Source organism: Carassius auratus, chromosome 5 (assembly GCF_003368295.1).
Source record: "Carassius auratus strain Wakin chromosome 5, ASM336829v1, whole genome shotgun sequence".
NCBI classification, from domain to species: domain Eukaryota; kingdom Metazoa; phylum Chordata; class Actinopteri; order Cypriniformes; family Cyprinidae; genus Carassius; species Carassius auratus.
This window is the reverse complement of record NC_039247.1, coordinates 7,961,733-7,978,735: the sequence shown is the minus strand read 5'-3', so window position 1 is coordinate 7,978,735 and position 17,003 is coordinate 7,961,733. Positions and strand designations below refer to the sequence as shown.

The window sequence follows — 17,003 nt, the reverse complement described above, 5'->3', positions numbered from 1 at the left end:
CACATGAAAACAACATGTGCTATTTTAGTACAGCTAAACCGTCTGTAGTCATTTTAAAGATAATCCACCACAATGACATTTGCCTTTCACTTCAAACCATTTAGCACTTTGAAGTTCACAAATAGTCTAACGTGAGCCTGTGTTAGATGCTATTTTGGTTTGGAAACACAATCTGATGGCATCTCTTTCTGCTTAAAACCATGCAAGTATTTGACAGCTTTTTTATAAGAAACAACAAAGATGGCGAGAATAAGAGAGAGAAAAAGGAGAGAGAATGATCTGCTTGGCCTTAAAAGCACGAGCACACTCGGTTATAACTGTGTCTTCAGTTCCAGTGGTTTGAGAGGACTTTTGTCGGATGCACAGCCTCATTAGAGACAGACTGATTTGACAGCAGTCCAGGAGAGCCCTCAGAGGGAATTTAATTAGAAATAAACCTCGAGAATTGCCCTGTCCCAGCCCAGTATCCCATCTTTCAGGTGATTGTTTCTCTTTTAGTCTAAGAAGGTGTCTCAGAAGAGACTTTGAGTGGATGTGATGGGGTAGTTGGTCCAGAAGAGAAACGTTAGATGGTGTGGACCGTGCTCTCATCTGCATTTAGATGAGTATTGATTGATTATTTATCTGCTGGAGACGAGAGACCGATCAGATCCTCTGTCCACTCTCTTCTGCACCAGCCGTTCACTGTTCTCACAGTTTTTCTTTTTTAAGAAATGTGCAAAAATGTCAACAATTCTGTGTTTTTCTGTCAATATTTGGTGCTGTGTGTACATTAATGAGGGGAAAAAAAAGAACTTAAATGATTTCAGTAAATGGCTGCAATATAACACAGAGTGAAAAATGTAAGGGGTCTGAATACTTTACGTACCCACTGTACATATGCATTTGAATGAATTCATTTGGACAACTTTAAAGGTGATTTTTCTCAGTATTTATTTATTTTTTGCACCCTCAGATTCCAGATTTTCAAATAGTTGTATCTCTGCCAAATATTGTCAGATCCTAATAAACCATAAATCAATGAAAATATTATTTATTCACCTTTCAGCTGATGTATACATCTAAATTTCGAAAAATTTACCCCATAAAACTGGTTTCGTGGTCCAGGGTCAGATATATAAATTCAAAAATTCAAAATATAAATTAAAAGTATAAAAACATACTAAAATTCATACTAAACGGATTCTTATATTTAAATAATACATATTTATTTATTCATTTATTTATTTTTATATATCATTTTCTGTTAATTTAATGCTTATTAGTTTTAATTTTCTAAAATAAAGTTTAAATGTTTGAACTGATATTTAATAAAGTCTAATTAAAAAAGTTATGGTATAAAAACATATTGTATTGGTTTGTTTAGGAGTTAAACTGCGTGAATATATGATGGTAGGACGTGTGGACACTAGAAAGTGTGCGCACTGTAAAACATGACTAGTTTTATGAGCGGCTTAGGGTTTGTAAAGCTCAGAGGGTCTGTTAGTGGAGATAAGCACGATTGAATGCATCCTATGAGCCTTATCAGGGTAAATGTTGGTGACATTTGGGACGTGGTGTGCCTGTGTGTGAACTACAGATGAGCTCAGACTCTGACTGTCATGCTTTATGTGCTTAGGGCGAATGCATTGAGACATTATACAAAGATGAAGGTTTTCAGCAGTTGCTGTTTTTGTGTCGATTTGTTGGTGTTTAGTATTAGCTGTTTTATTTAGTACTTGATATTTTAATGACACGCATTCACACAAAATGATTGGATTTGTAGCTCCACGTGGTACGTCTGGTCTCCAGTTATTAAAGATTCATTATCAAACTGCTCTGAAATCTGATCACTGAAGTCTTTCATATACACACACCTGTGACTGCACATGAGTTGAATTCAATGCAAATTAATTACCATATACTGTATTATTATTATTGCCATAAGCACTACCTGTTCAAAAGCTGTTGTTGTTTTTTTTTTTTATTGGAAGAAGAAATGAATACTTTAATATAGCAAGAATGCATTAAATGAATCAGGAGTGACGGTAAACACATTCATAATGTCAAATAAATGCTGTTATTTTCTATTCATCAAAGAATCCTGAAGAAAAAAAAAGTATCACAGTTTCCACAAAAATATTTGGGTTGACTATTTTCAAAATTTATAATAAAAAATGTTTCTTGAGCAGCAGATACGCATATTACATTTATTTCTGAAAATCATGTGACACTGAAGACTGGAGGAATGATGGAGGAAAATACAGCTGTGCATCACAGAAATAAATTACATTTTACAATATATTCACCTAATAATATTTCAAAATATTACAGTTTTTATTATACTTCAAATAAATTAAATAAATGCATCCTTGGAAATAAAGTAAACACTGAAGACTGTAGTAATGATGCTGAAAATTCAGCTTTGTGTGTACTGTTTACTTAAATATTATTAATATTAATAATCTTTTTTATTTGTTTTTATTTTCAAATAAGTTCAGTTATCGAGAACCGTGAAATTTTACTGGTATTGATACAGACTACTGAAATTTTGGGTACATGAGAACTCTATTGAACCTTTAATCATTACACTTTTAATCATTTGTTTTTCACTATGAAATATGCAAAAACACACACACACATTTTTATGTAAAATAAAATGATAAGAAAAATATATATATAATTTAAAATATAATTAAAGCTTGATAACAGATTAAATGTAATTAAATATATACATATTTCTTTTTATTTATTGTTATTTATCCTTAATCATTTAATTTTATGAAATATGATCTGGAATTTTATGGAATTCTTTAATTGGAAAATATGTTGGTACTCTGACTGTAAATTATAATAATATTTCACAGTTTTATTGTTTTTAATGTATTTTTGATCAAATAAATGCAGCTAATGCACAGTATTGCCTTATTTCTGATTTTTTTTTTTTTTTTTTTAAGAAATCATTTATTTGCAGACAAACTCTAAATATGAAATCAAATTTGATATGGGTCTTGTCAGTGAGAGGTGTGCTGTTACTTTACTAAGTGATCGGACCAACAGTTTTCACCTGATGTATGATAGAATGGATTAAAATAACCTCTTGGCTAATTGAGATCAGTGCAGGGTCACAGGAAAAGCTTGTAAAAGGTCAAATGGTGTGTTTCTGAATTACTTACAGTCTTCTGTTCGTCATGTTACAGGCTTTCTCATTTTCTCCTTTCAGGGATGATTCAGAGAGACGCTCTCTCCTTCTTCCATACGCTCAGCTAGTCTGATTCCTGCACGTCAGGCCCAGAACTGAATTGATACACTCATTGACTTCATTTGTGTTCTGCTTTATCTCCCTTGTGCTGGAGGCTGTCTTGAACATATTTCTTTCTCCGTAGAGGTTGTAAGCTTTCGGAGACTCTGATGACATTTTGGAAAACCATGGTATTTGGAAAAGGGTAAATATCGCCCTCGGTGTTTGCCCTATTTAGATTGGCAGCTACTCTGTATTGTTTTTTCCCATCTATTCTGGTGAAAAAAAAATAAGGAAAGACTTGATCCTGCCTCTGGGCATTTTTTCTTGCTTCTGACTAAAAATAAACAGAGGTTTTAAAAAAAAAAAAAATTTATAGCCATCAATTGCTCCTGCAAGGGAATAGTTATTGACTATCTTTAGGTCTTAGATGGGTAGAGAACGTCTAATTGGACAATAAAAAGTCAAATTAGATTGTTTGCACTGAGCAATATTAAAGAGGTCACATGATGTTGCTAAAAAAGAACATTATTTTGTGTATTTGGTGTAATGCAATGTGTTTGTGGTTTAAGTAAAAAAAAAAAAAAAATCCATATAATGTACATTATTATTAACCTCTATGCACCTTTCTGAAACGGGTTGATTTTTACAAAGCTCATTGTTCTAAAAAAGCGAGATGTGCTCTGATTGGCCAGCTATCCAGTGCATTGTGATTTGGCTGAATACTTCAAGGATGTGACGGAAATGTTTCAAGTGATTCAGTTCATTTTGTTGAACTGATTTGACCGGTTCACTAAGAAGATCTGGTTTAATAGAAAGATCCGTCACGATCTTGACATCAGACGAGACAAAACCATTACAAACGAGGCATTTGTTGCATCCACTGGGGACATAATTACTGATTAAAATGACTTACACTGTCTTTTTATGCATTGTGTAATGCGTATCATTAACATAAAATCATGTCTGCATGATTGGAGAAAAAACAAACAACAAGTCTACTCTACTGCTCAAAACTTGCATTTGAATCATCATTGGCAAATTATTTAAATATAAAAAACGTACTTACAGTCTGTGAGTCAGAAGCAACAGACTGTCCTTGCAACGTTAGAACTGCCCAACTTTACAGAAACAACCGTTGTGCCACAGACACACTTTAGGCTACTGGTTCAGGAAACAGACCTCATCCTCCATAAAATGCACTGCACACATCTGAATATTTGGGTTGAACTGTTCTGGAACAGTGTTGAAAATACAACTTAATCAGCTTTAATTTTTTTTTTACATTTTTTTTTTTTTTTTACTTCAGTAATAATCTGCCATGTGAGAAGAAAACGAGAACAAATTTAAGTCTAAGCTCCCAAGCTTAAAATTTTTATGACCGTTTTTTTGACTTTTGAACTTTTTTTCAATTGTCACACAAGGGTTAATGGCATGAACACGTGATTTTTGAATATAATTACGCGTGTAATGATCTTTAAGCTCGGCCATTGCAGTGAAATTTATTTTGTAGACCATGTGCAACCGAACTCATAACAGCTCAAATAAAATGTGAATTCGTTTCAGGCCCCATGTATCGACTGGAGAAGCAAACCGAACCGAATGTGGCGGTGGATTTGGACAGTACGCTGGAGATCCAAGGAACCATGGAGTTCTGCCTGGTCCGAGAAAACAGTGAGTTTTGAAGACATTCCTGATGCTCCTGCCATTGCAGCACATGATCTTTCAACGTTTCACATTCACTGAAGTGTTTTTCCTTTTATATACATTGAATTAAATGGATGCACTTTATTGAGCATCATTAAATGTAAAGTGCACAGATGCACATGTAACACACACATCGGCTTCTTCACCCCGTCCCGTCTTCATCCGCAGGTTCTCGGGGCGAGGAGACCTCCGAGGAAGACCCACCTATAGACATCACTACGGTACAAGACATGTTGAGCAGCCACTACTACAAGTCCTTCAAGATCAGCATGATCCACAAGCTCCGCTTCACCACAGACGTGCAGCTAGGTACTGTTTCTAAATCACTATATTTCACTTTGATGAAATATCTGGCTCTACTTCTGCCAGATCCAATACACGAGTTCTCTTCAGATTCACAGGGACAAAGGGAGTTCTTTACTGTGATGTTAGTAGTATAATAATGCTATTATAAAGCATATATAAGCATAGAATAATAATAGTATGTAATTTTATAGTATTATTATTCTAAAAGTATGGTTTAGGAAAGTATGGTATAGTATATACAATAACAACAAATTACATAAAAATGCAAATAGAAAAGCTATAACCTTTTAATCATGCATAGTAAATATTATTTTATTATTATAGTATCAACAAAATATTATGGTTTACCGTGTGGAAGATTGCATCTATTTTTATACATTTATTTTGTTTATGAAATGTATAATAACTCATATATACTTGTTAAATAAATTATATATTATATAAATAAATATACATTTACAAATTTTTAATGTATGAATAAAGCATCTAAGATTTTAACATTGCATGCAAAAAAATTTTCTTAATCGTAGATTCTTGTAGTGTAAATTTTATATATTATTATTATAGTGTGATATTAATACCAGTACTTTATAATATTAACAGAATACTATAATTTAGTATAAATACTGTAAATACTAAATACTGTAGTTGTAGTTCTGTAGTTTTTGTTTATTTATTTTTTTGTTATAACATGGAAGATTGTATTTTTTTATGTATTATTTACGTATATCTATATATATATGTGTGTGTGTGTGTTATAGTTATAGTTTATATTATACTACTATAATCTAGAAAATTATATTAGTATTTAGATATTTTACATAATATAACTAAGATTTTGTATATGTGATAAATGTATGTATATATGTGTGTATATATACACACACACACACACACACACACACATACACACACACACACACATATCTATATATATATAAAATAAAGAGAGATAAAGCTCTTTTTTGCTTCTCCTGACTTCTCAGTTTCTTCCCCTCTCAAAGCACATGACTCATCTCATGAACAAAAGTTTGGCAGATGGTCTTCAGATCAAACACAGTCCTATTTTGTGGAAACACACACAAATAAATTCCAGCACACTTGACAGTTGCTCCAGTCGCAGCTCCATCCCAATTACAGCAGCGCTCCAGGCGCAGGAAGCCTGTGTGAGCCAGGGACTCTCTTTAGGAATTTCACTGCGATTGACAGCCTGGAATTTTTTTTCTGACACACTGATGTTTGCATGCTATTTTTTTTTAAGTCATGTGAACGATTGACAGCTGTCACATCCATTATGGATAGACTGTGTGTGTGTGTGTGTGTGTGTGTGTGTGCTTCTGAGATAGACCTGTAATATTATTCCAGATTTCACAGTGTTCCCTACAGTATCAGTGTTGGTTCTCCTTTCATATTTAATTAATAGGGAAATAAACCCACAACCACGTTAATCTTTAAAACCTGGGCGTCATTTTAATGTAAACTCTTTTTGATAAATACAGACAGTTGAAATTCATCAATAAGTGATTTCTAAGATAAAACCCCCACGCTTTTTCAGGAATTTCTGGTGAAAAGGTTGAGATTGATCCTGTCACCAATCAGAAGACAAGCACAAAGTTCTGGATCCGACAGAAGCCGATCTCCATCGACTCGGATCTGCTGTGTGCCTGTGACCTGGTGGAGGAGAAGAGTCCAAGTCAGTTCTGTTCGCAGTTTGGTGAAATATGCATGAAATCTTTATTTTATTTTATATTCGCTACTGTACAAATGTTATGTGGTCAATGTTAACTGTTTTTGAAAGAGTCATTAATTTGATCAAAAATACAGTAAAAACACTAATATTATTACAAATTATTTTTAAATATATCTTATAATTGTATTTACCGTATTTTCTAGACTATAAGTCACACTTTTTTTCATAGTTTGGCTGGTCCTGCAACTTATAGTCAGGTGCGACTTATTTATCAAAATTAATTTGACATGAACCAAGAGAAAACATTACCGTTTAGAGTCGCCAGAGGGCGCTCTATGCTGCTCAGTGCTCCTGTAGTCTCCTCCTAATAAACATAGAGCGCCCTCTCGTGGCTGGAGACGGTAATGTTTTCTCTTGGTTCTTGGTTCTAAATAAATGTGACTTATAGTCCAGTGCGACTTATGTTTTTTGACGTATTTTTGGGCTGATGCGACTTATACTCAGGTGCGACTTATAGTCTGAAAAATACGGTAGTCCTGTGGTGACAAAGCTGAATTTTCAGCAGCCAGTCTTCAGTCACAGTGCTATAATTGTTTTTATTAAATTTCAAGTTAGTTTTTCATTTTAAATTTGGTTAAAGTTGTAGTAGTTTTTTGTGGTTGTGTGCTATTGTTATTTTTAGTAGTTTTTTTTAAATAGATTTTTCTGTTTTAGTTATTTTAGATACATTAGAAATGTTGCCGTTAAGTAGTTGAAAAAAAAAAAAAAAAAAAAAAAAAATATATATATATATATATATATATATATATATATATATATATATATATATATATATTATTTGATTCCAGTTAACATGTATTTAAAAATAACTTTTTTACTTTTTTTTTTCTTTTGTGTGTGTCACATGATCTTCATAAATCATTCTAATATACTAATTTACTGCTCAAGAAACATTTCTTGTTATTATCAATGTTGAAAACAGTTGTGCTGCTGAATACGGTGATGTTTGTTTTTCAGGATTCAGTACAGAACAGCATTTATTTGAAATGGAAATCTTTTGTAACATTATAGATGTCACTTTTAATCAATTTAATGAATCCCTACTGAAAAAAAAAAAATCAATATATATAAATTATTGTTTATCTTCTATTTGAGGTAAAGTAATAAGCACTGCATCTCTTGCCTCCTCAAAGAAAACGTCTCTGGTTTGTGTAGAAACTCTTCTGATGTCTCACATCACTGTCGACTGACAGTTACAGTGTAGCACTGCAAACTCACAAAGGGATTTATATTGCATTACACTTACAGGAAACTCTGTTACTGAAAAACAAAAGACTTTCTGTAAGGTTTGCATTTGTAGGTGATGCAGACATCTCTTCTTAGCGGATATGACAGGGCCACGAGCGCAGCTCTCCAGACGCGAGCTGCTAACAGTGATTGATGAAGTGCAGACAGATGCTGAAGTCTGCTCACACCGATGCTCCGGCTGCGCCTGGAAGTGCTCCAGTCTCACTGTCCGAGGTTTTGCCGTTCAATGAGGGTTTATTTTTGGAGCAGGACCATTTATTTATATGTGTCCTGTGTGTTCAAATTCAAAGATGCGGAAGTCAATATTTGAGATTATGTTTAAAACGGTCGTATTTTATTATCAAAGTGCATCACCGTGTCCACAAAAAAAAAAAATATGTAGCAGAACAACTGTTCTCAACATTGATAATAATCAGAAATGTTTCTTGAGCAGCAAATCAGCATATTACTCTGATTTCTGAAGATCATGTGACACTGAAGACTGGAGGAATGATGCTGAAAATACAGCTGTGCATCACAGAAATAAATGACATTTTACAATATTCACATTGAAAACAGTTATTTAAAAAATATTTATATTAATAAAACATTACAAAATCTAACCGACCCCAAACCTTTGACCAGTGTGTATATATATATTTCCTTAAATATGATATTAATCACATTCATTTTGACAGGGGTTGGTTTATTGTATTGTTAAAGTGCTTTCTTGGTGCAATCGTAAGATGTGATTGATCTTTTCTTTCTGAAATGATCGATTTATCATTATTTAACTAAATTATTTAACTTAATTAAAATGAGTTAATGCATTTAAAATCCACATGGCGTCTGCTATTATATCTGCTATATGAGATTTTTTGATTAGACTGTATTTTTCTTATCGGGCTGAAAACTGATTCTAACATAAGAGAACATTTCCAAAAATATTGTCAAAACTGAGATGAATAAAAAATGATTGCAGTTGTAGATTTTTGTAAAGAAAAAAAAAAGCATAGTAATAATCATAGATGTCCCAAATGTAATTAATACTGTAAGCTCACATGCATGAGTGTATTGAACCTTGGTGGGTCATTTTTTTTTTATTTTTGCTGATTGTAAGAAGATCTTTATGGTTTCTTTGTAGGTCATGCAATATTTAAGCTCACATATCTAAGTAACCACGATTACAAAGCCCTGTACTTCGAGTGTGATGCTGCTACTGTCAATGAGATTGTGCTCAAGGTAGGATTTCTTTTTTTTAGTTATTTTTACTGAGTTTTTTGTGTATACATTTGATCATACTCACAGGAAGCATGTCGTTCCCTCTTCCTCTCCCAGGTGAACTACATCCTTGAATCCCGTGCCAGCACGTCAAGGGCAGAATACTTCGCCCAGAAACAACGCAAACTGAACCGTCGCACGAGTTTTAGTTTCCAGAAGGACAAAAAGTCGGGCCAGTAGAGCTGACACCGAACCAAACGGCTTGTGTGAACGGAGGCAAAGAGATAGACAGGAAAATATAAAGAATAGAAGGATAGCCAGAAGTTTTGATGAAGATATGAGACGGATGTCGAAATCAGCCTCTCAATGTCGGCCTTTTATGAACTGACGGTCCTTAATCATATCAGAGCACTAATGCTCTCTGCTGTCACTCGAATGTACTAGCAAAACCAACCAACAATCGAATTAAACAACTGATTAACATTTGAAGCCACAGCCATCGCCCAGACCCGACAAAACCACCGTCTGGACTCTGTATGCCACGGACCGAGAACTTGCTGCTGTTTGCGTCAAAGACTTCCTTCCACTGCCTCCAAACCCACTGTACATAAACACGCACCAAACGAACGCAGTCGGAAACTTACAAGCCAGAAAGAGCAAGCGAACCGTATTAGCTGTATCAAAAACGTTAACTTAAACCGCATCGGACACTGACACGTAAAGGGATCGCAGTTGGTTTAGTTTTTTTACGAAATTGTAAATAGGAAACGCATTCAGGGTCCGACGACAAACCCTCTCTGGCCATAGTACTTCAGTGCCTGCTACAGATCAACAGGACGAATGCGTTCTTCAAGGTTTTAAGCATTGGCTGTTTTTTTTTTTTTCCACCAGAGGAGGTTAACAGGTTAAGGAATGACTGGTTTTTAATGATCAAATATGAAATTAATAACTACTTTTTACTGTGACGTGTTTTTCCCCTCTGATTGCATATGCATATAAATATATATTATAACGAACCAATCGCCGTCTTGTCTGTTTTCGACGGATGTTTTGGTTTATTCGGACTGTCCTCTTGGGCTGCAATGGGAATGTATGATCTTCTCGTCTCTGCCACATTTTTTTATTTATAAATGTTAAAGATTAAACATTATTATACTAGGTTCGTTTCATCCGTCTCGAGCGGAAACTCTCGCTCTATAACTCCACTTCAAACGCTGCTGTTTTTAAACTGGATTCAGGGTGTTCCTTCTTTCCAAAACTGTTCTGACTCAGGTTTCCGACTGCCATGTTGTCTTGACTGATCTTGTTTTGTTTTTTTACGTCTGTCAAAGCCGGAGAGTGATGACTGGTACTCCGCTCAGCGCTGACGGATGGACAAAGAGAGTGTGTTTTCCTGTGACGGGGATAACAGCTGAATAGACATTTCAAAAGAAACTTTATTTATAATATTCCGATGACCTGGGGGGGGTATCAAGCGGCCTATGAAATCAATATTTGCTACAGTACATGTATACTGTATATAAGTAGATTTTCTAATTAAAGAATTGAACTGAAAAGATAAGTTTTGTTCCGGAGTCGTTTTGTTGGGTTTTCATGCATTTGCTGTTGCATAAGGTAGGAGGCATAATTGTGTTTAATTTTAAGATTGCTTCTTTTGTACAATTCTATTGCAGTATTGCATGCATCTTTCACAGATAAGGCAATCCCAGAATGCATTGTGACATGACGCTCATTCAAGCCGGCAGATGAGTAATCAGTTATTTAATTTAATACATGTAAATTATTGATTATAAATAGCTCTGTTTGTATCTCTAACTCTATTGAAATCAGTTGAGTCTCACATGTGTTTTGCTCAAGAAGCAAAGAAGCGCTTTAAACTAAATGCACAGGTTTTTTTTTTGTGTGTGTGTCATAGCTAGGTTAGTGTCTTAAAGGGTGGCTCCCTATTTAAACAAAGCCAGGTTACTAGGTTTTACATTAAATCTACAGTTAAAAGTATGGAAATAAGATAAAATGTTGAAGATAAGTTTAAGGACACCTTATATTTACCATATTTTGTCTTTTTTTGTGTCCATATGGTTTGGTGTGTTATCATTAATTCAATCTCTTAAAAATCATTTTCATGAATTGGAATAACAAGTTTTTCATCTAGCATTTATACTTTAATATACATTTTAAATGTTGCCTTGTCAACTAATTGAAGTCTAACATTGGTAAAACTGAAATTAAAACTGAACTGAACAAGCACATAAAGCACATACAATTACTGAAAATTAATTGAAATAAATAAATAAATAAATAAATAAATAAATAAATAAATAAATATATATATATATATATATATATATATATATATATATATATATATATATATATATATATATATATATAAATACATTAAGCGAGTTCAAAATACTATATTATGCTGTAATATAAGAAAAATATATTAAAAAAACTAAAATATATTGAAATAATAAAATAATGCTATAATATAATAATAAATTGTACTATAATAATGTTTGTTGGGCAGGGTTTAGTGCTGTTAGGTTGTTAGTTTCACGTGATGTTTGAATGTGAAAACATCTGAACGATTTATTTACTTGCATATTAAAGTCAAAACAAGAAACATAATTTGCAACTGTAATAGTGAAGTGTATTCAGCAAAAATATACTTCTTTAAAAAATATACTATATTATTATATCTTATACAATATCCAATACATCTTTTTTCAGATCTTTTATTTACTGTTATTAACATTATCAATTAGCGCTATTATTAACATGTCGTAAACATTAACCAGCATTAAATTACTGTTTTGATTACTGTAAAATACCCTGTGTTAACTATACCTATAATAGTATCCTAAACAGATTGACAGTAAAAGCATGGCTCTAGCAATGAAGAGGTCATGGGTTTGATTCCCGGGAAAGCTGATCAAATGCAATGCATTTTAAAGTCGTTTTGGATAAAAGTGTCTGCCAAATGCATAATTGTATTAGTTACAGTCTACTTTTGATTAATGTAATGTATCTTTTGATGAAAGATTATGGAGGCAAAAAATTGCTCATTATAAGACCACCAAAATGTATTAACAAAGTAAAAGTGATTTCATGCCGACTTTAACAGCAGTCATGCTACAGTCTTTTAAATCAAGGCACTGCATGAAAAACGATGCGTGTTGTCAAATGCAGTGACGTGTCCACTTCCTTCATACAGTCACTGGGTGAGTTTGGACTCTGTATAATGTAGAGAAATCTCTTTGTTCAAACATGAATACAAAGCCAAGAACGTTTGTTAGCCTCTGGCTAGTGCGGGTCTCTCCTCTGTCACATTTAGTTTGCTTTGCTCCACCACCCCTCAGGCCTGGAGAGAGCCAGACACCAGCTGAACCAGGAGTCATCCAGCACTCGCTGCTTCATCTGACACTTCCATACAGTGAGAAAAAACTATTTGCTGTAGGATTTACTGGACCACAGTGAATATTGTTTCAAATTTCACAAATAATTACAAAGAAACTGCAAGTAACACTGCATTATTATTTTTATTAAACTATTTTCTTGAAAACTATATAAACAGGACAGACGGACAGACATATTTTAATATATACTTTAAGAATACAGGTCGTGTGTGTGTGTGTGTATATATATATATATATATATATATATATATATATATATATATATATATATAATTCAATTACTGCAATTATTACTTCTGTTTTGTTTTTGAGTAAAAAAAAAAAAAGAAAGAAAATCCTACAAAAATGAAATGAGAATTTTTTTTATTAAAGTGTGTGTGTGTGTGTGTGTATGTATGTATGTTTATATATATATATATATATATATATATATATATATATATATATATAAAATTAAAATTGTGGTACTATTTAAGTATGCACAATTTTTATATTAAAATTATATTTGTATATCATATATTTATGTTTAAATTATAAGTGAGTAAATTACATACTATATATTTATATATGAAAATATCATAAATATAAAATGTCTGGATAGTCTTGTTTCGATTACCTTTGTGTTTTATCTGAATACATTTTAGTCAAAACTTTAGTTAATGTTTGTTTGACTGTTAAATCCTAACAGCTTTATTATCGATCTGTATCTTTTGTATTGCGTTTTATATGAATTCTGCAATAGATTCGACATTTTCATTTTTTCATGTTTTTCATCTGGATCTCTTAACAGCAATTCTAAGATCTACTTTTTGATTAATGGGTTCATCTTTCCCTCAGTGTTTCCATTTTGAACAGGGATCAGCAAATTCATCCGAACATGAAGAACTCCACAGTGTTTGCCCCAAGATCAGATGCATGAATGCTGTTTAAGAAACCATTGATTGTATTTCACTTTGCAGTGTAGAGAAAAAGACCAATGCACTTCAGTTAAAAAGGATGCAAGCAGCAGCACTTCAACAACAGGTAAGGACTCTCGCCTCGGGTTAAACACTGTGAATCAGAGCCCAGCTGGCTGAGGACACATCCTTACAGACGCCTCTGTCTCCAGGTTCTTCTGCAGCTGTGGCCCCTGAGAGATCTTTTTCTGCCCTCCTTGAGAAACAGCCATAGACACTGGTTAAAAATATCCTGAGACCTCGCCACTACCGAGACAATAAACTTAATGCAGAGTGACAGTCATGGAGCCGGAGATGGATTTTCTCAGTTCTTGTTGCAAGAGAAAGAGGCTTGTTTTTGCTTTCTCTGCCGTCTGAGCGCTGTGAACATCTCCTCGGCTTGTTTTGGCTCTGCAGCACTGCATCCTCACTGGACTCTTTCCAGATTGTGTCAGTTTTGGCTGTGTTCTTCTGAGTGCAATTGTTTTGATGGCTTTCAGTCCACTAGCTTTGAATGTTGATGCAGTGTTTGTATCATTGTTTTCAGACATGCCTGGGAATTTAAGGATTCATTTTTTTAAGGATAAGTTATTTTAAAGTGTGTGTGTGTGTGTGTGTGTGTGTGTGTGTGTGTGTATGAATACATACATACGTGTGTGCGTGCATACAAAATACATGCAATCTTACATATATATATATAAACTATGGATTTGAGCAATTAATGAATCTGGTGTATCTGATGTATCTGGTCAGTGCATTTAGAAGCATGAAAAATAGTAGCATTATTCGAATTATAGAATTAATAGAAAAATAATGCACACCCAAGGTGTTATTTTTCTAAGAATTCAACAACCTGGAGTCAATTATTCCTTATATATATATATATATATATATATATATATATATATATATATATATATATATATATATATATATAAGATTGCATGTTTGTATGCACATATTACATATATTGCACTATGTGGGTACAGCACAGTCATTTTGTCATTTATTAAAAATAAAAATCACAAGGTTCTGTGACTGTTTTAATAAAACACCAGGCACATTTAGCAAACTAAGCAGGCAATATAGACCACGAGCCACATTCATAACGCCGCGTGTTTGTATGATTTATACCAGGCAGCCTGGAGCAGTAAAATGCATTTTCATGTATCCATCTTTCTCCATGGTTATCCTCTGTGTTTTCCAGCAGCAACAGATCTTCAGGCAGAAGCTGACTGCCCTCTACAGGCGACAGATGCAAACTGAGCACGTGCTTATATTCTGCAAACACGCACGCATCTGAATCTGAACACACTGACCAGATACATCTTAGGTGTTGATACAGATACATCTTAGGTGTTGTGCATTATTCACTTAATTTAAGCGCATTAACTGTGTGATGTATTGCAAGTTTACCTTTTTGAGACTGTTGAAAAATAGAGAGTAAAGCTGTGGTCTATGACAGACATTCCGTCTCGTGTATTATTTGAGTAGGTACATCACACACAGCTTTACTCTTGTGTATTTTTCAACGCCCCCGAACATTACCCAACATTCCCAGCATTGACGCTACGGAATCTCTATAGTCTCAAAAAGGTAAACTTGCAATACATCACAAACTGCTAAAATACATAAAGTTAAAATCTGCATTGTAATGTTTCAAAGCACATCGCTCAACAGTATTTCGATCTACTCCCAGGTTAAATAAATCTCTGTTAATCCAATCAGAGTTATGGATAAACTCACTAAATTAAAAAAAAATATATATATATATATATATATATATTTATATATATATATATATATATATATATATATATATATATATATATATTATAAATCTGACCTTACATGTTCGAGACTATATCACTATATGTTTTCGAATGTATAAACTAACTTAACACGTTTCACTTGTCACTGCACTGATAGAGCAAGATAATTATTTTATTTGTCCGCCTTCATTTTTCATATGATGTTAAATTTGTCACATTCTTTAATCTCTAAACCTTTAGCAAAACCTTTAACCTTTAGTTTAGAATCTCGCTGGGTCTCTTGCGAGAAGTAAATCAAACTTTCTTTGTGTCGCAAGGCTCGTGATTGGCTGTTCGCCAGTGATGTCACACATTCATGTGCACGCGCTCCACAAACTCAGGATCAAAGAAAGTTGAAGAACAGCATCATGGTAACTCTGAGTTTGTTCAGCTACCATCATGGTACCCTGGAGGTTAAACAAAGTAACATGTGACGTCATCGTTATACATTTCAGAACGTGTTGTTTCCTACCAAAGACAAAAAGACAATGTAAAAATACTGACAGATACGTTTTAATAGCACGCTCTGTTTGATCACGTGATTTTAACAACTCACTACGTTCAAAAGTTTTTTTTTTTTTTTGTCTTATCAGCTGAACAATCAGTATCTGTTGCTCAACAACTATACCCTTACGAAAATTAACCATGATTTTATTGTAGCAAAAGTGTAGTAACCATGTTTTATTATTATTATTATTATTATTTGTATTATTTAATATTGATTACCATTTGTATAACCACAGTTTTACTATAAAAAAATATCAATATAAACAAGTGAAACATGGTTTAACAACAGTAACCATGTTTTTATTTATGGTAAAACCGTGGTTAATTTCGTAATTGCACTTCTGACCCTCACAGCCTCGTTTTCATTCCTGTCAAATATGGCGCTGCCCTCACTAAGGTCTGTCACATGGTGAAAAGAACAGAAAAGGTAAAATCTTCTTACACACCGCATGGTGGAGCCACAGCATTACGACTTTGTTTGTCTTAGTAATTATATGACAACAGAAACAATCTTTCAAAGACACACTTTTTTTATTTAAGCTTTAGGTTTTCTCTCTCTCTCTGCAAGACCGTGTCATCGTCTCATTAGTTTTCAGCATAACAGCGACGGTCGACACACTGACCTTGAAAAATATCACTCCTACTATATATTTCATATATTTTACTATATACTTTATCCCTCATAAACAGCATATTTGCACATATCCAGGCATGTTAGTTATATTAGTATAATGTGATAGAAAAAATAGAATCACATGCAATCATTTCTTTCTGTTTACCACTGTGTATGTACACTCTGCCGGGCCAAAACACTTGAAGATGTGCTATAGCGGTTCTGCTAGTGTTCTGAGTTCAGACAGAAGGAAGTGCAGGGTTGTGCTGTGACATCAATTCATCAAG

At 33.5% G+C, this 17,003-nt stretch overlaps 1 protein-coding gene across 2 annotated transcripts in view; it reads left to right on the top strand.

Moving 5' to 3' along the window:
- The window catches only part of LOC113073292 (target of rapamycin complex 2 subunit MAPKAP1-like), a 29,655-nt gene extending 18,663 nt beyond the window's left edge, over positions 1–10,992 (top strand). For both annotated transcript variants that reach the window (XM_026246192.1, XM_026246185.1), the window contains exons 8-12: positions 4,787–4,894; positions 5,096–5,236; positions 6,789–6,926; positions 9,355–9,452; positions 9,549–10,992. In XM_026246192.1, the coding sequence (XP_026101977.1) occupies positions 4,787–4,894; positions 5,096–5,236; positions 6,789–6,926; positions 9,355–9,452; positions 9,549–9,671 (608 nt within the window). In that variant the 3' untranslated portion in view covers positions 9,672–10,992. The remainder of the gene's footprint in view (positions 1–4,786; positions 4,895–5,095; positions 5,237–6,788; positions 6,927–9,354; positions 9,453–9,548) is intronic.
- The last annotated feature ends 6,011 nt before the right edge of the window (positions 10,993–17,003 follow it).